The sequence below is a fragment of the Mirounga angustirostris genome, unplaced genomic scaffold (genome assembly GCF_029215605.1).
Source record: "Mirounga angustirostris isolate CCGP_5_RB_7025 unplaced genomic scaffold, mMirAng1.0.hap1 SCAF_2, whole genome shotgun sequence".
In the NCBI taxonomy this organism is placed as follows: domain Eukaryota; kingdom Metazoa; phylum Chordata; class Mammalia; order Carnivora; family Phocidae; genus Mirounga; species Mirounga angustirostris.
The window spans coordinates 69,508,942-69,536,258 of NW_026991710.1; the positions used below are offsets into that span (position 1 = coordinate 69,508,942).

A 27,317-nucleotide genomic window follows, 5' to 3' on the forward strand; every position below is an offset into this window, starting at 1 on the left:
ATGAGTGCAGAGCCCGACATGGGTCTCCATCTCATAACCCTGAGATCATGACCCAGCCAAAATCAAGAGTGGTACACTTAACTGACTGAGCTACGCAGTTGCCCCTAATAATAAACTTTTAAAAGATAGAGGGTAATTAGAACATTGGAAATAGACATAGCGTGTATGCAAATTACTTAACCCTTGGGATCTCTAATTTTTTTTAAAGATTTTATTTGAGAGAGAGAGAGCGAGCGAGCACACGAGTTGGGGGAGGGGCAGAGGGAGAGAGAGAAGCAGACTCCCCACTGAGCAGGGAGCCCAACGTGGGGCTTGATCCCAGAACCCTGAAATCATGACCTGAGCAGAAGGCAGATGTTTAACCGATTGAGCCACCCAGGCGCCTCGAGATCTCTAAATCTTCATTGAGCTTCAAGATATCTACAAACCAATAAAATAGCAAACTAAGTTTTGCATGTCTGAGCACTTTTGAGGAAGAGGAACAGTGTCCATAAATTTATCAGTCTCTCAAGTGGATCTGGTGACCTCAGAAAAACTAAGAAACACTGCAACAAAGCCATGCCTGCATTAGTTTTAAAAACTTCTACTGAATTATAGTAGGGTTTTTTTCTAATTATGAAAAGTTTTGCACAGGTATTTATGAATTCTTGAAAGCATTTAAAATCCACAATAAAAGAAAAAAGTGCTTAGTAGAAATTTCAGGTGCACAAGTGCTTTTCATTTGCTGAAGGTTTTACCATTTTGCCCTGTGATGTCAAGATACCCAAACAAGTAAACTGCCCTGTGTTTAGGTACAACTTAGAGCACATGGTTGGGAAAGTGATTTGACACCTCCCTATTACTAGGCTGAGTGTTTAGGAGCCAGTGCTGGGATGGGATGGGTGTGGAATTGTTGCCATTACTACATTAAAATAAATTTGATTTTCTAGTGGATCTAATTGGCACTTCTAGCTTACCTCATGCCTCAAAAGCTTCAGTGCAATTCTAAGTATAAAGAAAATCAAAGGCACGTTTTTTTATCCCATTCCTGTTTGCAATGTAAATATAAAGCAAAGGTCAGGGGAATAGCCATATATTCTAGTATTCTTTTTTTGGTGGTGGGGGGCAAAAGGACATATTTATTTGACGACTAGTGGCCAATAAATTCGTGGAAACATACTAATTTGATATTGTTAGTATGGCAGTTAAAATTAAAAATCACTATTCTAGTATTCTGATTTTAATGGGGAAGGGGTGTACTGAAAGAGGATGGTAATTGCATTTCATGACTTCTATGAGTTAAGGATGTCATTAACTAGTATTCGGTACATGCTTACTATTATTTTTAAAAATAATACTAAGTGCCAGCACAGTATTGTAAATAATAATGAGTGCTTAGTAAGATCTTGATGCATAAAAATGTTCTCTTTATTCAATGGAACTTGCTTTGTAAACTGTGTATGTACAGTTGTATGAAAAATTTACCTCATTACCAGCTCTATAAATAGGCACTTTCATTTATTTGCCTTAAAATTTTACTTTTCAAGATAACATGCCTCTTTATTTTATTTTTTTTAAAGATTTTATTTATTTATTTCAGAGAGAATGAGAGAGAGCACATGAGAGGGGGGAGGGGCAGAGGGAGAAGCAGACTCCCTGCTGAGCAGGGAGCCCGATGCGGGACTTGATCCTGGGACTCCAGGATCATGACCTGAGCCGAAGGCAGTCGCTTAACCAACTGAGTGAGCCACCCAGGCGCCCCGATAACATGCCTCTTTAAAAACTATACAAGTTTATACAGGTCACAGTAAGCTTTTTGATCCTCTGGCTTTTCTGTTTACTTGGTAATTGTTCACTTCCTGCTTGCATAGCACAGGATGTGCTTAATTTGGCAGTTCTTTTGAAATCAATTTGATGGGATTGGAACCTGAATCAAATTCTTATTGTGATTTGTTTTCAAGAATATTGATATGCCCTAGGGATTTGTACTATATCCCTGATAATCTAAAGGATTCTTAGTTTAAGTGCTCATTGCCACTAACTTGCCGTCTAAATATCAGGAATTATGGCTGCTATTATCTCTGTGCTTCTTGAATATCAAGGGTCATCTTTGTAAGAACAATAATGGAAATTCACTTCTCCAACCCTGGCAGAAGCCTCAACTGAACTTGTCAAAACAAGACCGGGGCACCTGGCTGGCTCAGTCAGTGGAGCATGTGACTCTTAATTTCACAGGTGTAAGTTCAAGCTCCACATTGGGTGTAGAGATTCCTTAAAATCTTAAAAAAAAAAAAAAGAAAAAGAAAAAGACCAAATTCCCTTATCCACATTATACTAAAATTACTCTATATTAAATCTTATAAATGCATCCTTTCTCCCCTCTTTCCCATTTATCTAATCATTCATCCATAAATTTGACAATTGTACTTGTTATTTAATGGACACTATGCAAATCACTAAAAAAGAAACTCCAGGACTGTCTAGTACCAGAGTCCAATATGTAGTAACATCATTAAATTGAACATTTTAAATGCTGGGTTTGTGGTGATAATCTATGTCACACCCACTAGGATGGCTACTATCAAAAGAACAGAAAATAGCAAGTGTTATCAAGGATGCAGAGAAAACGGAAGCTTTGTGCATTGTTTTTAGGAATGTAAAATGGTGCGACCAATATGGAAAACATTATGGACGTTACTGTGTGATCCAGCAATCTCACTTCTGGGTATATCCAAAAGAATTCAAAGCAAGATCTTGATGAGATATTTGCATACCCATATTCATTGCAGCATTATTCTTAATACCCCATAGGAAGCAACTCAAATGTCCATTGATGGATGAAAGAAAATGTGGCATACACATCCAATGGAAAACATGCAGCCTTTAAAAAGAAGGAAATCCTATCACATGCTACAGCATGGGTGTCCCTTTCGACATTATGCTAAACAAATAAGCCAATCACACAAAGACAAATACTGTATGATTATACTCCTGTAACATATCTAAAGCAGTCAGACAGTAGAAACAGAAAGTAGAAACATGATTACCCAGAGCTGATAAGAGAGGGAAGGAGGAATTTGTGTTTAGTGGGTATAGAGTTTCAGTTTTGCAAGATGAAGAAGTTCTAGAGATCTGGTATACAACAATGTGAGTATACCTTGTCAGTCCATCATGAATGACCAGTGGTGCAAACACTTTCTAATCCTCTCCCTGCCTCCAGTCTTGACCCTGTCCAGTCTGTTGTTTAAACTACAGTTGGTACATTTTTGAAACCCCATATCTGTTCTTGTCCTTTTGCTGCCTAACATTACTCAGATTCTCCATTTCCCTTAAGAAACTCTAGACTCCTTACCATGGCCTTTGAGGGTGTACCGCACCAGCCTTCCCTCTGAGCACTCTTTATCTCAAGCTCTATGCTTCCAGCTATTCTGGACTTACTTCAATGTCTTGGATGCGCTACGTGCTTTTCTTCTTCTTAGCCTTTGCATATTCCTTTCCTTCAGCCTCCAACTCTCTTTCATGCCATCTCAGCTCTTGCCTCATCCCCTCATTGCCTGGCTAACTTTTCCTGTAGATCTAAAGCTTTCTTTTACACTAATTGTACCCTCTGAATACTGTCTTGTACATCACGTTATCTTGTCTTGTTTGCTATAATAGAAGGTTTGAGATGGAAGGGACCCTGCCTGTCCTACTCATTGTATGTAACCCCTCTGCTCTATACTGGTGGTTCTCAAAGTGTGGTCCTCCAACCAGCAGCAGCAGCATCTTATGGGAACTTGTGAGAAAAGCAGGTTCTCAGACCCCACAGCAGATCTACTAAATCAGAGACCCTAGAGGTAGGACCCTGTGTCTGTGTTTTACCAGATGATTCTGATCTGTGTTGAAGTTGGAGAACCATTGCTGTATGTCATATCTGCCACTTAGAGGCTCTGAAAATTTGTTGAGTGAGTAGAAACAATTGAGGATTTTTTTCACCCACAGCTATTTATGCTTTGTTGCTATTAAATGCATAGCCACACAATGCCAAGGGGTTTTGCTAAAAGGAGCTATGTAGCACACATAAAGCAGCTCTTACTTCTCCACAGAAATCACTGGGTGGGAGGTATCTGCATATCAGACTGCAGTACCTTACCCAGTGTCTTATGCTCAGTAAGCTAAATCTTCGAAGACTTAACATCTCCTCTTTAGAGAATGGACGTAGAGGTGGAAGGTACTCTGTGAGCCTTCTCAGTGATGACTGTTTTCACTATTATCCCGTTTTATTTTTCAGCAAATATGTATCAAGTGTGGGTTCTGAGTAAAATTTCTGGCTTTGTCACTTGAAAGATATGTGACCCCACACAACTTGCTTACCTTTCTACGCCTCAGGTGACTTATATGTAAAGGGATAATGAGAGTACTTGCCTCCTAGGGTTATCAGAAAGTTAAATAATACCTGTAAAGTACTTAAAACAGTATCCAGCACAAAGTAAAGCCCACTAAATATTTCTAGTATATGTTAAGTGCTGTTCTAGGTCCTGGGATAGGGTGGTAAGTGGGACAAATTCCTTCCACTTACGGAGTTTACATTCCAACCCATTATACCTATAAAGACAAAAATATATTTCCGTTCCCCATGAGTTATATTAACTAGCTCACTCAAGTGCCCTCCTACCCAAGTCACATTTTCATTGTATCTTTATCTCTGACTCCTCCTTTTTCACATATCCACTTAATTGCCTGGATTTCTTAAGTCCCACTTTCCAAGTCTAGCTGTTCTAGTCCTTTCCAACTCCGAAGGCCTGAGAACCAGGAGAACTGATGGTGTAGTAGCCTGAAAGCCAGCAGGCCTGAGACCCAGGAAGAGCTGATGTTTCAGTTCAAGTCCAAAGGCAAGAAAAAAGTTGATGTCCTAGTTCAAATGCAGTCACACAGAAAGATATTTTCTGGGGGCGGCTGGGTGGCTCAGTCGTTAAGCGTCTGCCTTTGGCTCAGGTCACGATCCCAGGGTCCTGGGATCGAGCCCCGCATCGGGCTCCCTGCCCGGCGGGAAGCCTGCTTCTCCCTCTCCCACTCCCCCTGCTTGTGTTCCCTCTCTCTCTGTGTCTCTTTCTGTCAAATAAATAAATAAAATCTTTAAAATATATATATTTTTTCTGTTCCTCGGGAATGGGGAAGCCATTTTGTTCTATTCAGGCCTTCAAATGATGAGGCCCACCCACATTAGAGAGAGCAATCTGCTCTACTCAGTCTACTTAACTAAGTGTTAATTTCATCCAAAAACTCTCACAAAAATTCCCAGAGTAATGTTTGACCAACTATCTAGGCATCCTGTGGTCCAAATTGCCATATAGAATTAATCATTATACTATATATATAGATGATCAGCAAGTATACAATTTTATAACCTAGTTTTAGGAATTGTGCTACTAATTTTATATAGTCATGTATAAAAAGTATTAAAATATAGTAACTCATTTAGCATATTGAGCAGTAAATATAGTAAAGAATCTTAAGCACTCAGAGAATCATAAATCAATATTAACATGTTAAGAGAAATATATTTGAATATGTAATTAGTTCTTTATGCTAAAGCCATGAAAAGTGTTTTTCATATGAGGTTCTTTGAAAAGGTGTTCACATATGAAGTTCTTTGAAAAGAAATCTGAACAGAAATATACAAATAGCCTGCACTATGCTATCTTGAACCTAACGTACATTTCATTAAGTTCAGCAGGCATATATTGACTATATACTATATACAAGTTCTGTGTTAGTTGCCAAGAGGTATTGTAAGATGTATAAAAAAGACTTCCTCAGGGAACACAAACATGGACACATCTTAACTATATTATAGGCAATATTAGTTAACTGTTTCATTAGAGATACAAATGAAATATAACTACATGAAAGAGAATGCTTTATCCTGTTTGGGAAAATTTATATGGTATACATCTCTAGACCATCAATAATAGTGTAGGAATTTTATTGACAGATAAGAAAGAACTGCTCAAGAAAAATTGAGAAACAGCAGGATTTATTTTGGCAACAGAGAATTATTTAGTAGTGCTGAAGTGTTTCAGTTATGATACATGAAGAAGTAATAACAGAAGGAAAACTTATAAATCTGTCTAGAAAAAGGAGGTAGAAGCAAGTCAGAGTGAGCCCTGTTTGTCATTATAAAGAACTGGGGTTTTTTTTTTTTTTTTTTTTTTTTAATTGGGAGCAATGAAAATTTTGAAAAGAACAACTTTTTAATCTGAGATTTGGAATAATTTAGCAGACAAAGTTGGAGTAGGTTAAAGTGCTATGAAATTGTAAGAAGGATACCCAGTTTTTTGTGTGCATACCTCATCTGTTTCTAAAGAGGATTTGAGACAGTTTAGAGAATTAAAAAAATAAAGGTGAGAAAATAAGAGCAAAATGAAAATAAAAGGCAAGAAAATAAGACAGTGCTGGAGTTAAGACTGGTGCAAAAAAAATGCACATAGTAAGATTATGCAATATTGATAGAGGTGGGCTAAAAGTTTAGCTCTGAATTTCTTAACAGGAGGAAAAATGGGAAATGATTACTTATGAGATTAACTGTCTTCACTTTCTAAATTTATTATTATTTTTTAAAGATTTTATTTATTTATTTGACAGAGAGAGAGAGAGAGCAGGAACATAAGCAGGGGGAGAGGGAGAAGCAGGCTCCCTGCTGAGCAAGGAACCCGATGCGGGGCTTGATCCCAGGACCCTGGGATCATGACCTGAGCCGAAGGCAGACACTTAACCGACTGAGCCACCCAGGCACCCCAAACTGTCTTCACTTTCATCTCACTTCCTGTTTCACAGGAAAGAAGTAGAAGCAGTCAGGAGCAACTTTTCCCAGGATCCCACTACCAGATCTCTCACATAAATTCCCATCTTCTCTGTCTCCTTACCCCAGATGAACCATGCATGCTCCTCCGTAAAGCCAACTCCTTTACTTGTGGTTTAGCTTCCATTCCTCCCACTTACTCAACAGTCTTCTCCCAACAACCTCTTCTCTCTCCTGCAGTTCCAGTTTTCCCCGTTGGATCACTCCTATCAACATAAAAATGTGTTGTTATTTGTCTAATCTTTAAGAAGCATGCAAACAATGCAAAAAAATCTTTTTTCACCCAGCTTCTTTCTCCATCTGTTACCCCATCCATTCTTAGAAAGAAAAATGCTAATCAGAACTTCAGTGGGGAAGAAAAAAAAACTTCCATCAGATTATTTTCTCTTTTCACATTGGCAAAAATCAGAACTTTGTAGCACATTCTATAGATAAGGCTTGTGAAAAAAATCTCTTATATGTTGCTGGCAGAAATGCAAAATGGATTTTTTGCATCCCCAAATTCTGTATAGGGGAATCCAACAATGTGTATCAAAATTACAGATGATTTACCCTTTAATCCATAATCTCAGAGAATCAACTCAAGAGAAATACCTGCATGTATAAAATGATATCACATATATCTCTTGTTAAATTAAACATGCAAGTGCAAAGTAATTTTTAAAGCTTCTGGCATTCATAAAAATACGTATTTGTGGGGCACGTGGCTGTCTCAGTGTATAGAGAATGCAAGTCTTGATCCTGGGGTCATGAGTTCGAGCCCCACATTGGGCATAGAGATTACTTAATTTAAAAGAAAAAAGAAAGAAAATATATTTGCATGAGTTTGCATAAAGAAACTTTAAAATAAATAAGAAGTAACAAAATTATTCATAGATGATAGGCTGGGGAATTATGGGGAAAAATCTGTTCTGATAATTTCCATTCTTTTCTATTTTAAGCTCTCACATTTATGTAAAATATGAAATGACGATTTTTCTCAAATCATGTGTTATACTTTATCTGGGACCAAAAAAAAAAAAAAAGTCATGAATATACAGTACTCACTAAATTGTTTTTTTAGTACTTGCTAAAGTTTTAAATTTTATTTTACCATAAAATGATTCTTTAAATTCTATTCCTAGATCCATATTTATTCTCTTGGAATGACATTGTATTGGGGGGCTGATCACGAAGTACCCCAGAGCCAAGTAAGTCAAATTGTCACATCTGTACAACTTTACCCTTTTTAGAAAGCTCTTCCTTGTATATTTATGTTCTACAGCAAGTTATCAGGCATACCAGCATTTCTATGCTGTTTGTTCACATTAATAATGTCATATTCTCAGCATGAAATAATAAAGTACTAAAGGCATTATTATTCTCAGAATGTTCTTAGACTTAGAGCAGTTACTGTCTACATGCAATTTAGTCTGTGAAATGTAATGGCCCCTTCAAAAATTATAGCAAGAGAAATGGGAGTCCACTGTATTTCTTCTAATGTAATGACTGATAAGAGGGATCCTAAATGTTGATGATTAATTCTTGAACTAAAGTGATAACCTTTTTTGATGCAGACACATAGGAATAATAGCTCTAAGTGTGTCTCAAAATATAGTTTATACTTCATTACTTTTTTTCCTTAACACTTCAAAATCATACTTCACTAAGCCTATGGAAGTAGACACCAACATTAAAGCAACACTTTCTGAAGTTTTTGGTTCTGATGACCTTTGGCTGTTTCTAGTCCTTATTTTCTAAAATAATTGACTCCTAAAGACCCAATATAAAAAAAAGTAATAAATTGTAATTGAAAATTTAAGAACTGTATTTCATCAAAGCAAAGATGTAACATGCAGAATTAGGTTTTATTTTAGGCATTTAGAAATCAAAAACAAAAATATAAGGGTTGTTTTCTTTTTGTTTCATCAAATTAAGAAGTAACAAGCATTTTAGGCTTTTATTCTAAAATTCAGACATCCTAAGATCCATGAAAGATGGATGACATCTTCAACTTGGTTTGGTATCATTTTGTATCATGAAAAATACTGTGTATTTACTTTCTCTCCTCAGTTTCAATTTTATAAATATAGGTGAGAAAGTTAAATTATTACTGGAAATATTGGTGTCATATATTGTACAACCCAATTTAGGTGTAAAATGTGATCACAACCTATGGTTAACACTTTATACTCTTCAGATAGCCAAAAATTAAGTAAATATCAATAATATATAAATTGGAGAGAAAGCATAAGCTTTCACTCATATTTTGCTGTCAGAAATCATAATCATTTTGCAAATACTAAATAACCATTTCAAAAGCATTCAGCCCCCTATCTTATGTCAGACACTGTACTAGACATTAGGAATGTAATGGCCCATGACTGTGGGGTCCATCCAGGGTACAAGGCAAAAAATTAGACAATTATAACAATGCGTGAATGCTATGGTAGGGAAATGGAGGGTGCTGTGGAAAACCAGAGTTGGAGCCTCTAACTAGACTTAGAGGATTAGGATGAGTTTACTAAAGCGCATTGCATCCAAGCTGAGATCTAAAGGATGACATAATACCCAAATGTATGAGAAGTGGAAAGGAAGGGTCACAGGAAAAGCCTGCTTAATCAGAGTGGTTGTACCAGTTTAAACTCCCACCAAACAATGCTTTTCTGTTATCAGTACTTCAAATTATCAGTCTTTTTATTTTTAGCCATTCTGTTGAGTTGTGTAGTGGCTTCTTTTTGTGGTTTTAATTTGCATTTTTAAGTATACTTATTGGACATTTGGATAGAATATTCTATAAATCATGTCAACTAATTAAAAAATCTTACATTACACTTTCTGTGTTTCACCAGCATAATGAGAACTTATATTTAAATGATCTTAAGTCATTGTAGTATTTGAAATCTAAGTTATCATCAGTGTCAAATTATATTTAATATATTGAATATATTACATTTTTTTTGACTGTTAGGAAATCATTTATTCACCCAAAATGTATGTACACACACACACACACACTCACTCACTCACTCAGAGAACTGCTTACCAAAATACTTGAATAACTGAGGAATTCCATTTCTTTATCATACAAAAAAAAAAAACAAAACACCTGAATTTTTCTGTAACACTTCCTATCTTGGGAGAGTTACATTAACCATCTTCTGCTAATAATTTTTTTGGGGTTATGAAAAGGTAAAATGTAGTAAAATATATATGCTGCTAGATAAGGAGTTCCTTTCCTCCAATTATTTGCAGTGTGTTTGGTGTGCTTCCTGGGACTCCTGAAATGGCTTGTCTCATGTTGGATAAGATGTACATACACTTTTCAAAGTTGCTTTTCCTTTCTTTATATTCAGCCTATCAAGCTTGGAGATCATCTCAACAGCATCCTGCTTGGAATGTGTGAAGATGTTATTTACGCTCGAGTTTCTGTTCGGACTGTTCTGGATGCTTGCAGTGCCCATATTAGGAATAGCAATTGTGCACCTTCATTTTCCTATGTGAAGCAGTTGGTAAAACTGGTTCTGGGAAATCTTTCTGGGGTAAGCTACAGTTCCAACTGGTATATATAGTCATATTTTAAAATTTAGCAAAACTTTTTTTAAAGATACTGTAGGTAGCATTTTCTCAATGAAGACTAGGGAACAGTACATTAAATTCCTTGTTCTAATGTTAATTGTTTATTTGAAACATGACTTAAAATTTAGAAGCTCGGTGCAGTAACTTAGTCTCTTAGATTTTATGAGAATTTGTCTTTTTTTAGGACATGTTAGAGCTGAAAATGTTTGTTCTTGCCTCCTTTCTTACATCGTAAGGAGCTTCCAGCAAGTGGTTCTGTCTATTGTGAAAAAATACATTGACATACAAGATGGGTTTTAGCATTAATAATGCACTTTCTGTTGCTTTATACTTCTTTCTTGGCTACTTACTTGTCTGGACCCCTTGAGTATTCCCAAAACTCTCCCCACCTTCTATGGACACTGTCACCTGGTGTGAAGGGGGTGATACATGCTTGTATCCCTGCTAGATTGCCCCAAGACCTGGACTCTCCCGTTCTCTCTCGTCATAGATAGAAAGAATCCCAAGAATAACAAACCCTGTATCTATAGTCCCACCTCTGCAAATTTTGTGTTATACTTTATCTGGGACAAAAAGACATGAATATATAGTACTTGGATACTCCTTGGTTTTTGATACCTGATCTAGATAACTTTATCTGCTCTTACACATTAGAGTTATGGTACCTGAGTGAGGTCCTTCTTCTTTGCGTGCACTACACATCTGCCACTGTCACAGTGTTCTTGATGGCTTCTCACTTCTTCTTCCTAGGGGTTTTGCCATTTTAACCAGGATGTTGTATGGCTGGAGGGCCATATTCTGTGCAATTTGCTAGTTGACACAAAACAGTCTCATAGATTCTTCCAGGCAAATGGTTTGTAAACTGTACCTTGGTACTTCTGAAGTGAAAGGAATATAGGTAGTAGAGGCTGAGTGAATGGGTTCTTGGCTGCTTATTTCCCCTCCTTAACTAGAGCTTCTCCAGTTCTAATTTACTTATTTGTTTATATTCCTGCATCTGAGTTTTTTTTTTAACAAAGGTAAAGCTACTAAAAATCTATGAAAGCCCTGTATCCAGAACAAAGTTTCCTACATATTATCAAATACAGTTTTGTTTTTAAAAATTCCTTTGTGATCAAATAAGTTTGAGGAAAACCTATTTAAGAGAAATTAAAATATATTTTCACTGCAGAACTTCTCAGAGCCTTTAATACACTAGACTATATTACTCACCTTCAAGAGTGATACGCATGTAGGTAAAACATTTCCCAAACTTATTTGGGTCTTTTTTTTTTTTTTTTTTTTTTTTTTACAGATTTTTTCATAATACTAATGTTACATAAAATTTCCTTTGAGAAAAAGTGATCAATACTAATTCCTTCACTTTTTAAATAAGGAAATTGAGACTCACACAGCTTATGGGACATATATTTCCTATTAGTCCAGGGATCTTTCTGTTTTACCACATCTCCTCTAAGACTTGTCTTGCTGATTTCATCCCTTTAATAAAATTGCTAGAATTATTTTTTCTTCCTTCTTTTAATGAAGAAATATTCCTCCATGGAATTCTATTGTCCTTCTAATAGTTGCCCATATTAGATAAAAGATCTCCGTCTCTTTACATTTAGTATTTAAGCCAGTTTATTAGAGTAACGAATATTGCTCATCTATATATGAAACCTGTCTAGATACTACAGAAGATACAACTTAATAAAATATTTGCTCTACCTTCAAAGAGCTCTTATTTAAAGTTCTACAACCATTTGGTTAATTATAAAATGCAGAGGAAAGTATGAAAAGCAACATAGGAAGAATTTTTAAAGCTATGAAGTTTTGAGGGGAAGGATACAAGTTATGACTGCATTGAAAAATAGCACTTTGAACTAGATCCAGTAGTCTGATAGAAGGTAATCTAGGCAGAGGGAAGCAAGCCTGGATAAATGCTGTGAAATAGGAAAGAGCGGGGTATGTTTGAGGAACAGTATTAAGTCTGATATGGGGTGTGTTGTGGGATTGTTTAGTAGGAGAGAAGAATAGAAAGGTCAGTCGAATTAGTATATGGATACCCTGCCTTTCCAGAGGCAAATGTCTACTAAGAAGAACTAACATTGTTCCCCTTCTCTTTCTATTGCTCTTGCTAGTCTCCTGGACATCACCCAATAGTCGGAGCCTCGGCGGCTACCTTTTTTTGTTTGTTTTATGCCAGGCACTGTGCTAAATGGCTTATGTGCTTGTCCACATTTGTTCGTCCTAACAGTCTCAGATTACCCTCGTTTTAGAGATAATGAAACTAAAGCTTAGAAAGATTAAATAATCTGCCCATGACCATGCACTTTGTAAATGACAGACACAATTGGAGCCTGGATCTCTCTGACCCCAAAGCCCAAGCTGTTAGCCATTTTGCTCCTCTGAAGCTGTTGTTGCCTCCAGGAGCCAAGAGAATGACTTAGTCTTTTGTTCAGGGTGAAATTCATTTCAAGGGACCATAATTCTTATCTACTGAAAGTAAATTAGCATGGAGTATAAAGTCAGCAGGCCAGCTTACTTGTCTTGGTTCTTCTACTGATTTAATGTTACGGCATCTTTGACCTCGATTTTACTTATCTGTAAAATAGGAATAGTAACACATACCATCCACTCGTGTTACTGAACAGTTGTGAAGATAATTATTTCAATGTTGAGGAGCTGCTTCAAGGTTCTTAGAAGTTTGTTGTTGTTGTTTTTGGGTTGTTTTTTTTTTTTGCTATTTCTCTCTTTGTCTGTAGTACAAGGATAATAACCCTACCACATAAGGGGTTTTGAGGATTAAATAAAGTATGTAAAGCACCTAAAGCAGTGCCTGCTTTATAGTAATTGCTCAATAAATGGCAGCTATTACTAATAGTACTGTCAATGCAGGGATTCCCAAAGATGCAGGATGTGCCTTATCTCTTAAGTTACTGACAACATAGTGCAATACACTACTAATATCATTTATGTAATTTAAAGGATGACATCATTCCAGAAATATTTCCATTTAAGTCTTTTTAGAAGTAGGAAACATAATACCTTGAATATACTACCTTAAACTACTACCATAAGTAGGTTTCAAGCAAGTTTCACTAATGGAGGAATATTAAAATGATTGTGTATATATGTTTGTAAGCAAATACGTACGCATGCATTTGATGTCAGATTTAAGTAATTTCTCTTCATCATCATCTCTCCATTTATTTCCTGAAGCTTCTGCTCTACTTGATCATCTAACTAAACCCAGTGTTCTAATTTTTCATCCCTTATAATGTGGAATTTGATCAGATTTGATACACTTTTACTTTAATTTTTTAAAGTAATACACTTTTTCCCCCATTAATACATTTTTTATTTTTAATTCCAGTATAGTTAGCATACAGTGTTAGATTAGTTTCAGGTATACAATATAGTGATTTAACAGTTCTATACATCATTACTCAGTGCTCAAGTGCTCATCATGATAAGTGTACTCTTTTTTTTTTTTTTAAGATTTTATTTATTCATGAGAGAGAGAGAGAGAGAGGCAGAGGGAGAAGCAGGCTCCCAAGGAGCAGGGAGCCCGATGTGGGACTCGATCCCAGGACCCTGGGATCATGACCTGAGCCGAAGGCAGATGCTTAACCATCTGAGCCACCCAGGCGCCCGATAAGTGTACTCTTAATCCCCTTTGCGTACTTCACCCATCAACTCACATACCTCCCCTCTGATATCCTTTTTTATTTTATTAATTTTTTAAAAGTTCTTTGTTAATTAATCCTCTCATGAAAATCTGCATAATCACCACAGATAAAGTCACTGCAGAATCTTTACTCCTTCTCTGTTGTCCAATCGCCAGCTCACTGCTAGACATTTTATTTATTTTTGCCAGCACCAACATTGGCTTTTGCAGTCCCCCTGACTTTCTTCATTCTGTTCTTATGTTCCTTCAGCTGTTTTCTTGAGGTCTTTTTCTTCTCATATGGGCCATGCCTTGCAAGTCTGTATTTGGGTTCATTTTTCTTTGCATAATCCACCGAAATGTCAAAGCCACTTGTCTTGCCACCATCAAAATGGGTTCTGAGTCCAAACCCAAAGATGACATCTGGTGTGGTTTTGTACATTTTGGCTAGTTTTTCCCGAATTTCTGTCTTAGGTACTGTTGCTTTTCCTGGATGAAGAACATCAATGACCATTTGTTTCAGCTGAAGTAGTCCATTGGTCATGGACTTCCTGGTCTGAATAGTTACTGTGTCATTCATGATGGCAGCCAAGGTTCAAACAGCTAGGGTGGAAGAAAATGATATGCTTTATTTTAAATGAGTACCCTCAGTTAAAGTTATTAAAGCTTAAGACTATTCAAACATTTTGGGGCACCTGGGTGGCTCAGATGGTTAAGCGTCTGCCTTCGGCTCAGGTCATGATCCCAGGGTCATAGGATCGAATCCCACATCGGGCTCACTGCTGAGGGAGGGATGGAGCCTGTTTCTCCCTCTGCCTCTGCCTCTCTCTCTCTTTCTCTTTCTCTCATGAATAAATAAATAAACATCTTTAATAATAAAAAAAAGATTATTCAAACATTTTATTATAAAGGAGATTCAAAGGAACATTGATTTAAATTTAATTGTCATCCCTCAATATGTCCATTGGTTTAAAACATTTCTCAAATGTAATTCCTGGCAGGAAAAATCTAGAAAATTACTTTTGAAAATAATTTATGTCAGTACCCTCAGTGCTTGGTTATAATCAGGAGAAACCTTTATTATAGCAGAATTAATGTGTTTTTAAAATCATAATCGAACTTGAGAGATTAACGTAGTTACCAATTAGGGAAAAAAGAACTCCTCTAGTTTACTGTTTTCAGATGGAACTCATTTTAACTACATCAGTTTGGCTAACTTTGTTACCCAGTTAGCAGATAATTCTTCTACAACTCTGTCTTGCCTTTCATTTCCTGAAGATGAATTGGCCAGAACTGAGCTACATAAATCCTATAAAGAAAAACAAATTAACAATAGCCAATGTGGAGTGTCTTTACCAATGCCATACTCCACAAAAATTGTCTAACTAGTGACATTCTGTAGATAATTACCATGAAAATGAAAGGGAGATTGTTTCGTCAAATTTAATTTTTGATTATCTGTGTACAGACGGATCAACTTTCCCGTAACAGTGAACAAAAGCCTGATCGAAGCCAAGCTATTCGAGACCGATTGAGAGGGAAAGGATTACCAACAGGTAAGCGTATATTAATAGGAAATTTTTAAGTTTTAACCTTATTTCATTGTTTCTTTTAATGAAATCATACTTACCTGGCTTGGGAATCTGATAATTGTGACCATAATTAGAACATAAGTATGCAAAGTGGAGATAGGGAATAGACAGGAACACTAACTATATTAATATATAAATCCATTAAAATTATGCAAAAAACATTACTAAGACAGAACTCCCACAGTAAATCATTTCCTTTCCAATATTGTTATTTTAGCAATAATATTTGTTTACTTTATTGTCTTTATCATGGAATTTTATATTAAAAATATATTTTAAAGCAAGATGAAACAAAGTTTATGAACATAAACACTACTGAAACAAAGTTTCAGGGGCGCCTGGGTGACTCAGTTGGTTAAGCGACTGCCTTCGGCTCAGGTCATGATCCTGGAGTCCCGGGATCGAGTCCCACTTTGGGCTCCCTGCTGAGCAGGGAGTCTGCTTCTCCCTCTGACACTCCCCCCTCTCATGTGCTCTCTCTCTCTCTCAAATAAATAAATAAGATCTTTAAAAAAACAAACAAACAAACAAAAAAACCAAAGTTTCAGAAAGCAACATTATTTTTGCTGCACTTTATTTTCTATTCTAGTTCTTTTTATTAATGGGAATCACAACCCCCAAGTTGATTTTAGACTCTGTCTATACATGTGTATCTAGAGAGAGGCATAATTATAGTAAGGAAATATATATATAAACACATCTTCTTGCAGATAAAAATCTTTTCCTCTATTTTTTTTTTATTATTATGTTCAATTAGCCAACATATAGTACATCATTAGTTTTTGATGTAGTGTTCAGTGATTCATTAGTTGCATATAATACCCAGTGCTCGTCACAACACATGCCCTCATTTTCCCTTTATTTTAAATGATCCTCGGATTGGAGATATGATATAGTGTGAACCTTGGTGCCAAGAAGAGCAGCACTTTGTTAATCCATCAAATTTTCAGACTCCTGTTTCAGAACTGAATAATAATAGAAAATTATAATTAAATGTCAATAGCAAGCAGAAAGAGTCTTTTTCAAGGAGACATAATGAGCATACTTTAATAAGTGAATGTTAGATTTAAATGATTTCTGTCTCTCTTATTTATCATGTTTCTAAATTCTTCCTCCCTTCCAGCAATCCATCTCCCTCCCTCACACTCTCTCTGCTTCTCCATTTCTGTCTCCCTTCCTTCCTTATTTCTCTTCCCTGTTCTTTACTTTCTTTCTGGAATTCCCTTTTATCATCTCCTACTGTCATTAAATGGCCATGTTATAGAATTGAAGTTGATTTGCTTGTTTGTTATTTGTTGAGTTAGTCCTATCCCTTTATTGGAGAATTAAATCTCCCCTATATCTAAACTCAAGAGAATTTGTAAGGAATTATGATTTCTCACTCAAGATAAACCAAATTTTGTTTATGTTTACATTTTGGGTAAAATTAGAGGTCCTCACACTTAAAGTGCAACAGCCTTTTTGAGATCAAGTGTAATAAAAGAGAATTCTTCAGTTCTTCTTAGCCATTGCTTTACACAGTAGTACTGCTCAAGGGCTGTCTTAATTTACAAATTTAACAAATGTAAAAAACCACATCTCAAAGACAGAATCAACATAATGTACTAATTATACTCATTACCAGACAAGCAATTAGCAGCTTATAGTCAATGGCATATACTAATGTAATATAAAAACTTTAAGATTAAAAAAGTGACCTTGTGAAGAACTATTTTCTAGGACCCCAGTGTTACTTTTGGGCAGTGCAGTTCTTCACTCTCAGAGGTCACTTGCAACAAAGAGTCTTGTTACACTACATTGGTACAAAAGCATTCTCTTTGATGCGAACCAACCTGAAACCTTTATGTACTGATAGCTTTAGTTTATTAGGCTCCTGGCCATAGTTTTCAATAAGGAAAATGTCAAGATGGACAGTGAGATATGGAATTAGGTTAAAAGAAGTAAACAATTTTAGGGATACTGCCTTGTGTCTAAGTGATTTGATCATTCACCTGAAACTTAACAATAACTTTTTTTTAATCTATGAGTCAATGACCTTAAAAGGTCTCTCCTTACATCTTACCTCTCAGATCTGTTACAAAAAGTAAGGCCTGAAGTAGTGGGCTGTCTGCCCCCGTTTTGTTATTTTATACGCCAGTGCTGATAAAATGGCTTCACTCAGCAAAAAGAAATCAAACATTTCCTCCCGAGCTTAAGGCGGAAACCTACACCATGATCAGATCAGCATGATAGTGCTTCAGAACTTGGGCGTATTGACAATATCATGTTTCTTTTTTTGTGTACTTGAATACACTTGTGAGGACAAATGGGGAATCGAGGAACCTCTTTAATACTGAAATGTCATTTTGAAGTTAGCTTCTAAGAGATGCTTAAGTTTTTTGAGTCTTGTGTGAGGGGAAGGGTGAATGATGATACCCAATTAAGGATGATGTTAGTCACATATAACAAATATAGTTAAAACACAGTGTACTTTAAAAGGGAGTTTTTTTTTTTCAATTTGACTAAAATAAATGGAATATGTTCTATTATGAAGACTTTTTATGTTTTTAAAATCTTTTATTTTTATTTCTTTTTCCCCCAATTAGTTTTTAGCAAGCTCTAGTATTCTCCAAAAGGAGCATGTTTATGGTTTCATTTTGTATTTGGATCCTTGTAATTGTATGTAAAATCTAATGTTGTTTGTAAACTCTCTTTGAACTCAGAGCCTTTTCAAGAGATGGAAAATCCACCTATAGTCACCATTTATCCTGTTTTGAATAATTTGATTTTTTAAATAACAGAATCTAGAACTTTTATTGGAAATCTTTTGATTTCTGGTTTCATGATTTCCTCTCAAAAGAACTTTTAAATTCCCCCTGAGTAGATAATGATATGCTGAGGAAAATAAAGCAGAAACAAAAGGGAGGAGCAATTTAGAATTTTATGTTGTCCTAGCTCATGATAGTTCATTAGGTGTTAGTTCATTTATCCTGCCTTCTTTAAGAAGAAGGTATAATGGGCGCCTGGGTGGCTCAGTTGGTTAAGCGACTGCCTTCGGCTCAGGTCATGATCCTGGAGTCCTGGATCGAGTCCCGCATCGGGCTCCCTGCTCAGCAGGGAGTCTGCTTCTCCCTCTGACCCTCCTCCCTCTCATGCTCTCTGTCTCTCATTCTCTCTCTCTCAAATAAATAAAAATAAAATCTTTAAAAAAAAAAAAGAAGAAGGTATAATAAGTAATGTCCACAGCTTTGTAGATGAAGGAAGTGAGAGACATGGAAATTAAGTGGCTTGCCCAAGCTCATGGGTTGAATTTGGTAAAGCTGGAATTAAAACCCAGGTGTTTTGACAGTAATCTTTCTGGTAGATTATGCTACCTTAATTGGCTTTAAAAGGGTTTCAAAAAGTTATGTAATCAATCCATTCCATAAGAGTTGTTTTGGAATGTCTTTAATCAGGAATTAGAAATATAAAAACAGGTAAGACATGGTTTCTTATGTTACTGTTCCAGTTGGGGGTGGAGTGGGGAAATGAGTGGGAGTGATGACAGATATCTAATATAATGGATAATTTTAATATATTGAAAGAAATGTCCTAAGAGGGGGCCAAAGTGCTCTGTGAGAATAGTGGAAGGAGCTAGTAACTCTCCCAGGATGGGGAAATATTAAAGAAGTTTCTATCTGAAATCTTTTAAGAGTAGCTCCAATGGTATTGCCTTCAAAAATAACATTAACTTCCTGTGATCAAAATGGGTAGTGAGCACAGCTATTAGATGTACTTAATGATTTCAGTGCTGTTTATTGCCTGTTAAATAAAGTAATTATAATAGCCCACCACATGTTTAGAAAGATTTGGAAAGCAGTTGAAGAAATTGCATTTTACCTAGTCTCAAATCAAGTTAGTAAGTAAGTAGCACTGGTATTAACAACAGTACATGGTTTTCACTGGTCTAGCAGCCTATGCAATGAGTCTAGGATTCCTGTTTCTCCTCACTTAAAGGGCCAGATTCTATATTTGAACTCTCATTTTTAGTTCCCAGATTAGTGAAATTTTTCCAACAGTGCTTAGCAATACAAGGCAACCATGATATGATATGTGATGTTATATATATTTTATCCACTTGTGAAGTGTTAATCATGCAATTCCATATTCAGTTGTATAGCTGAAGATAGTATTATTGATATGACAAAATGCATTGAGACTCCTGCCGATTAGGAAAATGTGATTTTAAAAGGGTATGTTTGTACCAGCCAAAATCCACCTCTCTGTTACCTAGATAAAGGTATGTCTCCTTTTTCATCCAAAAAGCAAACAAAACCATTCCTAAGGTATTAGACCCGCTGGAGAAACCACTTAGCTCCAAACACCTCTCCTTTTTTTTTTTTTCCCTCTCCTATTATAAATACTTCATTTCAACCAGAACGTACAATCTCTCAGGGGTTTCATAGTTTAAAAAGCTACAAGCACGGGGTGCCTGGGTGGCTCAGTCATTAAGCGTCCACCTTTGGCTCAGGTCATGATCCCAGGGTCCTGGGATCAAGCCCCACATCAGGCTCCCTGCTCAGCAGGAAGCCTGCTTCTCCCTCTCCCACTCCCCCTGCTTGTGTTCCCTTTCTCGCTGTGTCTCTCTCTCTGTCAAGTAAGTAAGTAAGTAAGTAAGTAAGTAAATAAAAAAATTTTTTTTTAAAAGCTACAAGCACATCATGTTATAACTACATAAAAAACAGTGCTATAAATGGAACTGCCTGGCTTAGACCATATATATTTCTGCACAGTCTTTATGGAATCTGCACAAAGAAATATCTTCTTTCCCTTTCATCCAATTAATTGTTCTTGTGTGTAAGTTGCTTTCTAGTCCGGTATATCCAGAGTGGTGAAATCACAAGGCCAGCCATGTAGCCAGAGGTCACTCTAAGCATACAGAAGATGGGCCGTATCTGCCACGGTCCTTCCCAATCGAGTGGACTAGGAGAGGCTCCAAGCCATGTTCCTATAAAGCTAGAAATTGTAGTGATCTGAAGACTGTTCTCCCAAATGGATGTGACTTCATTTCTACTGAACACTCTTAGCCATCCATGCTTTGATGTTTGGTTCTAACAAACATAAACAAGGTACAGTAGAAAAGTAGACAAAATAACTGCAAATAAAAATGTTTCCAGCACGTATAGAACAAAAATTGCATGAAAGAAGAAACATGACATAAACAGCATTTCAAAAATCTGGTTACCTTGTATGATAATGAACTTCTTTTAGAGGATGCATTTGGTTTCACTACTAAATATAATACTAGACTGACAGTAGTTACAAAAACAATAGGTGCACAAGTGTGTTTCCAATATTGAGAAGTTCTCCAAGAAGAATGATGGACTGATGCTTAGGATCATTGAAAATATGCATAAAAGATGGGTATACAGTAGTCTCTTGATATCAGTATCTTTCACTGTGTTTTCTTTGAGAGTCTGTCTAACTCTCCCACCTGCGGAAGAGAAGCGGGGGTTACTACCTCCCACTATCAGGCACGACTGGCCTTCCTGACCCTCAGGCAGGTGCAGGCCTGTGGGGCCCAAACATCTCTTTCCTACCACTTCCTTTTTCTTCCTTCAAAAGGTGATCCACACTCAGTTTCTAAACCTTTAATGCTTTTGTGGCTCATAGCTCTTACAATTTTACTTCAGACCATCTGTAGCAAGTATATACATAGCCCTCTGAACTTTGTTTCACACCTCCACAGTTTTTTGCCCATTTTCCTCAGGAGTATCAATCCCTCCCCACCCCTTCTTTCTTCCTCTTCCTATTTACCTATTCGTTTGTTTTATTGGCTACCAGAAGAGACCTTATTATAGCAAAAAAATCATCTTTATAAATAATGGTCATGAGACTTTAAGTTGGCTATCATAATGTGATTTTCAGGCATGTAGAGCAAATTGAGAAACAGTTAAATTTGGCATATTTTGTAGAAGCAGAGTAGAAAGGTAGTGCAAACTTTTAAATGAATTACTTTTATTATAATTTTGTACTACCTTACAGAACTTAAAAATGGTAATGTTCTGGACTTTTTTTTCTCTTTAACTTTCTGGACTTTTTTTTAAATCACTTCTTGGCCTTTTGGCTAAGATCAAGTGTAACTTTCTGGACTTCTAATAAATAAGAACTGAAATATTATATCTACTAATTTGCATAAAGCAAAAACCTAGCATTTATAGAGCAGTAGTTATCCAAGAGCCACCTTATTAGCAATTAGTTTTTTTTGTTTTTTTTTTTGTTTTTTTTTTGTTTTTTTTTTTTTTTTTAAGATTTTATTTATTTATTTGAGAGCGAGAATGAGAGAGAGAGCGAGCATGAGAGGGGGAGGGTCAGAGGGAGAAGCAGACTCCCCGCCGAGCAGGGAGCCCGATGCGGGACTCGATCCCAGGACTCCAGGATCATGACCTGAGCTGAAGGCAGTTGCTTAACCAACTGAGCCACCCAGGCGCCCAGCAATTAGTTTTAAGTCTCATATGGCTGGTGAGAAGACATGGCTCTTTTAGGATACCATGGCCCATTAATATATTGTTAGTAAATACTAATAACCTACAAGAGAATGATAAATCTACCTGTTAGAAATGCAATAGACTCATGATACACTTGGAAAGTGATTATTTCATTAGTGGTTGGGGTAGTCCTCACTGAAGAAGTTATATTTAAAATAAAAGTATAGAATAAGAAACAACTAACCATGAGAAAAGTCTGGACCATTCAGGGCATAGAAAACAGTATGTATAAAAGGTCCTAACATATAAGAGAGCTTAATAGGAAAACCTGTGGCCTGGATGGAATGAAAGAAGTGGAGAGGAGACTAAAAAAGATTCAAATGGCAGATCTGAAAGGAGTCTTGTTTTTATTTTGAGTGCGATAGTATGCCTTTGAGACTTATTTAAAAGGGTGGTGGCGTCATGGAATTTATATTTTGAGAAGATAACACTGGCTGCTGAGTAGAGAGGTAGTTGGGTGAAGAAAGGAGGCCTATCCAGAAGCCATTGCAGTTTTCTAGTCAAGTGATAATGTTAACTGGGTATAGGGTGATGCCAATGAAAATGCAAATAATCACTTGGAGTAAGATATCTTTGAGAAGTTAAATAACCAGCACTTCTGATGGATTTGATACAGGCAGTAAGGATGATGAAGGATTTCAGGATCATGCCCATATTTCTGTTTTGAGCAATCAGTTGGATAGTGATGCCACTTACTGAAATTGGAAAGATTGGGGTTGAATGGATATCTCTGGTTTTGGGAAACAAGAAATAGTATTAAGCATGTTCAGTTTGAGGTGCTTCTAAGATATGCTAGTGGAAGTCTCAATTATATGGGATTGGAGCTCCCGGAAGACATTGGTGCCAAGAATATAAATTTGGGAGTTATCTGTATGTAGTTAATTATTTAAAGCCTTGTTAGTAGATGAAATTATACAAGAAGAGAGTGAAAAGATAGGGTTCTAAAACTGGTACCTGAGGAAATCCAACATTTGGATATCCAATAGAGGAGGAAAAAGCAAAGACTAAGAATGAGCAGTCTAAGAAGTAGAAGAAAACCAGTCTTGTAAAGAGAGGAAAGTGCTTCATTAAGTAACTGTCATCACCATCAATCGTTGCTGAGAGGTAAGTAGGATATAGATGCAAAATGTCTGTTGGGTTTAGCAACATGGAGGCCATTAGTTTGACACAGTGAGAGTTGCCAAGGTGTGGAGGAGTTGGAAGTTGACTCAAGTGAGTAGAATACTAATGGGAAAGAAGAAATCGGAGACAGCAGGAGCTAGAAGGGAATGTGTTAACAGGGGAGAGGTTTTGTTTATTATAGAAATATTAAAGCACGTTTGTATACTAATGGCAATGACTCAGTAGAAAAGGGGGTTAATTAAGATCGAGGGCAGACGTTAACCAAAGAAGTAAAATCTCTGATAACGTAAAATAAGAGGGGGATTGAACACATATTGGGAATCAGGCTTCAACTGGTAGAAAATTGCATCTTTTGAGACAAGGGAAAAGATTGGCAGACAGGGGTAGATGTATAGAATTAGCCATGGGAAAATGAGAAGTTCTTTTTGGAAAGATTCTGTTTTCTTGATGAAATATGAGAGAAAATTATCAGAAAAAAGAAGAGGGAATTAATGTGGGGAATTTGAAGAATGAGGGAAAGTGAAGCATTATGGAGAGTGAGTGAAATTACTGTTAACACATTGATGTTGAGTGTCCAAGGCTTTTGACTATGAATTTATGATGTTGCCAAAACCCTCACTTGTTTGGTTTTCTCTAAGTTTTGGCTACTTGTTGGGAGTCAAGGCAGTATAAAAGAAGGCAGGTTGTTGAGTTCATCTATGGTTGTATGATCCTTAAGTCCTTTCAATTCTTATTTTTTACCTCATGTATTCTATTTTCAAGAATATCTCTGTTCTCTATTTTTTAATAAAATTTTAAACTAATGAGTTTCAATATGTGGTTTGTTTAAGAATGTAATTTACTCCTAAAATACTATAATATAGATGTGTTTATCAGTTTTAAATTATCTTAGATTAGAAGCTAAAGTCTGTGACAATCTTTGTCTAGTTGTGGTGTTACTTTCTCAGTGTTCTTTATATGACATGCCCAAATATTGGTGTTATCCTTATTTGCACTTCAGTGGATCCGTGTTCAGGGAAAGATGAGTTACAAGAAAAGCAAAATGTTTGAATCTAATTCTCCAGTAAGCAGTTATTTGTTGACCATTCTGAAATGAATTCTCTTTTCTAAGATCTTTAAGGTGAAATGTGGAGTCAGGGAATTGAAACTTACAGCTATCACCCTGAAGAGGAAATTGACTTACTCAAATGAATTACTAAGCAATTTATTATTACTAGGGAAGTTTTAGTCATTATTTTATATTGTATACATAGCAGATAAGTTATCAAAGAGGGATCACAGAAGGTCACACAGGAAATCCTCAGTGTTTATGGGCTTTTGCGTTAGTAACTCTCAAGTATTTTTCTACATTTCTTTTCCTATAGTGGAGCCATACACACAGACACATATATATATGATTTTTTGTGTTACTGACTCTGAATTCCAAAAATTAATTTGTTTGGGCATTTTGCTGTGTCTCAATGCATTTGTAGACTGGTGCCATAAAAAAAATTAGGATGGCTTACTGGTTTTTTGTTTGTTTTTTAAAGATTTTATTTATTTATTTGACAGAGACACAGCGAGAGAGGGAACACAAGCGGGGGGCGGGTGGGAGAGGGAGGAGCAGGCTTCCCACTGAGCAGGGAGCCCGATACGGGGCTCGATCCCAGGACCCTGGGATCATGACCTGAGCCAAAGGCAGACTCTTAACGACTGAGCCACCCAGGTGCCCCAGATTATATCAAGTTTTCTGAAAACATATCTATTCATAATAAAACTTTGATACTTAAGAATTCCAAATACTGCAATCTTTTTTTCATCCAGAATATAGCAAGAATTCTTTGTTTCTTCTTTAAAAATATTTAAATGACCAGAAAATACCAGGGCTTTATGTTGAAGTGATATATGTTTGAATTATATCTTTAGAAGTTAAAGGAGTATACTCTACATTTTATTATTACCCCAAATCATTTCATGGATTAGATTAATATTCTGCCAAACTGGATAGTATTAGAAACTTTTGCTTTTTTTTTTTTTTTTACTTTTGTCTATTTTTAAAAACCAAATAATTCACTTTTGATGAATATAAAATACTATTACTCAAAAAAGTAAGTTCAATACATTATAGTTTTCATTGAGTAAGAAACATTGGACTATGAAAAGTTATACAAACAAAGTGTCTCTTTCCACTTTCATGATCACTACCATCCATTTCATCTCTGATCCTCCATTAGGAAGACTTAGGAAATTACCAGCACTTTCACTGTCAATAGTAAGGTTACATTCCAGTTATTTTCTAAAAATTCTGTGCATACATGATAGATTCTTATCATTCCAGGAAGAAGCTCTACTTCTGATGTACTAGACATACACAAGTCTCCATTCTCTCATCAGACCTTTCTTAACAAAGGGCTTAGTAAATCTTTGGGATTCCTGTCCATCAGAGACACACAAGATGAGGAAGATTATTTCAAGGACATTTCATCAGATAATAATTCTGGACACGAAGATTCTGAAAATGCCTGCTCCCCTTACCAGTTCAAAACTAGTGGCCCAGAAAAAAAAACTTTCCCTGGTATTGATGTGCCTCCCAAGAAGAAGATTTGGGCTTCATCCATGGACTTGCTTTGCACAGCTGACAGAGACTTCTCTGGGGAAACTGGTGGATTCCAGCAATATCTCCCTGAGGCAGTAACGGTGCGGACTTCAACTACTCCTAGAAAAAAGGAAGCAAGATACTCAGATGGAAGCATAGCCTTGGATATCTTTGGCCCTCAGAAAGTGGATCCAGCATTTCACATGCGAGATTTGCCCACTTCCTCAGCAATATCAAGTGCTTTAGACCGAATTCGAGAAAGACAAAAGAAACTTCAGGTTCTGAGAGAAGCCATGAATGTAGAAGGTTAGTAAATTTGAATGGGTTTGAGAGAGGATTGAATTGAAATATTTAAAATTGTGTTTTGAAATAAAGAAGGGTTATTAAACCATTACACAAGTTTATTTCCACTGCCAAAGCTTTATACCCAGGTTAGTCTCTTTGTCAGTTTCTGTCCTCATTTCCACCAAAACCCTAATCAAACTACACTGTTCCCACACAGTCATCTCTAGTAAGCATCCCAGTCCAGGCACTTTTATAGCCCTTCAATATTTTGGGTAGCATGTTTTTAGACTGTAAACTTCTCAAGGCAGGAGCCATGTTTTCTACTTCTTTTTAATCCTCCCCAGCACTGTGTATCTTGCACTCTCAAAAGATGCTTCCCTAAAGGTCTGGTTCACGGAAATAAGAGGCAGTTAATAAAAATCAGCAATCCTAGGGAGGCAGAGTAGCCTGGTGATAGTGCATTGGTTCCCAAACCACCAATCTCAAAAAAAAAACTTAGGGACACAACTCCTGGAGATCATAATTTATTTGGTTTGGAATGAAGTTTTAAATCTGTATTTTAAAAGTCATGGTATTTAGGTTTATAGATATAGAGTCAGACAGCCTAGGTTTGAATTATTTACTGCATCAGTAGCTACGTGATCCTTCCTTCAGCAACTGGGCTTAATCTCTCCAAGTGTAAGTTACTCCATCTGTAAAATGGGCTTAACAAAAGTAGATTAGGTAATGAATATAAAGTGATTAACAAATCAAATTATTACAATATTAATATGAGGTACATTAAAAAACAACTTTGTCAATGATAAATTCTTATTTGCAGGGCAGAGTTCTGGTTCAAAAATACCTGATTGGCACACAAACCTCTAAAATTACGTGTTAGACATGGAGAGAGGCAATTTTTAACATAAATAAATGGAAGAGAAAACAAAATTAGAATTATCAATCTAATCTCTACATTTTTGAAGATTAAAAGTTTTGTTATCTCCCTTTATCTTGTAGACAAACTTTGGGACATAGCTGAAAGAGAAATTTAAGGTGTTTCCAGTTCAACAAGAGTAGTGGCATAATCAAGGGTCATAATTCATTTTTAAGGCCATTGTTCCAGTGGAATATTTTTGATCACATAGATCAAAAATACCTTTAAAGTGCTCTGCTAAAGGTTTGTTCTTTTACTTAGGCGTAAGCATAGCTCTGGACTGAATATACTCTA

At 36.3% G+C, this 27,317-nt stretch overlaps 1 protein-coding gene and 1 pseudogene across 5 annotated transcripts in view; one reads left to right on the top strand and one right to left on the bottom strand.

Annotated features, from left to right (window-relative positions):
* Nucleotides 1-27,317, top strand: part of PTPN13 (protein tyrosine phosphatase non-receptor type 13) — a 210,665-nt gene that overhangs the window by 80,333 nt on the left and 103,015 nt on the right. For all 5 annotated transcript variants that reach the window (XM_045880821.3, XM_045880823.3, XM_045880824.3 and 2 more), the window contains exons 4-7: nucleotides 7,945-8,010; nucleotides 10,156-10,341; nucleotides 15,496-15,583; nucleotides 25,565-26,128. In XM_045880821.3, coding sequence (XP_045736777.1) covers nucleotides 7,945-8,010; nucleotides 10,156-10,341; nucleotides 15,496-15,583; nucleotides 25,565-26,128 — 904 coding nt within the window. The remainder of the gene's footprint in view (nucleotides 1-7,944; nucleotides 8,011-10,155; nucleotides 10,342-15,495; nucleotides 15,584-25,564; nucleotides 26,129-27,317) is intronic.
* On the bottom strand, nucleotides 20,419-23,993 carry LOC123847713 (phosphatidylinositol-glycan biosynthesis class F protein-like; annotated as a pseudogene).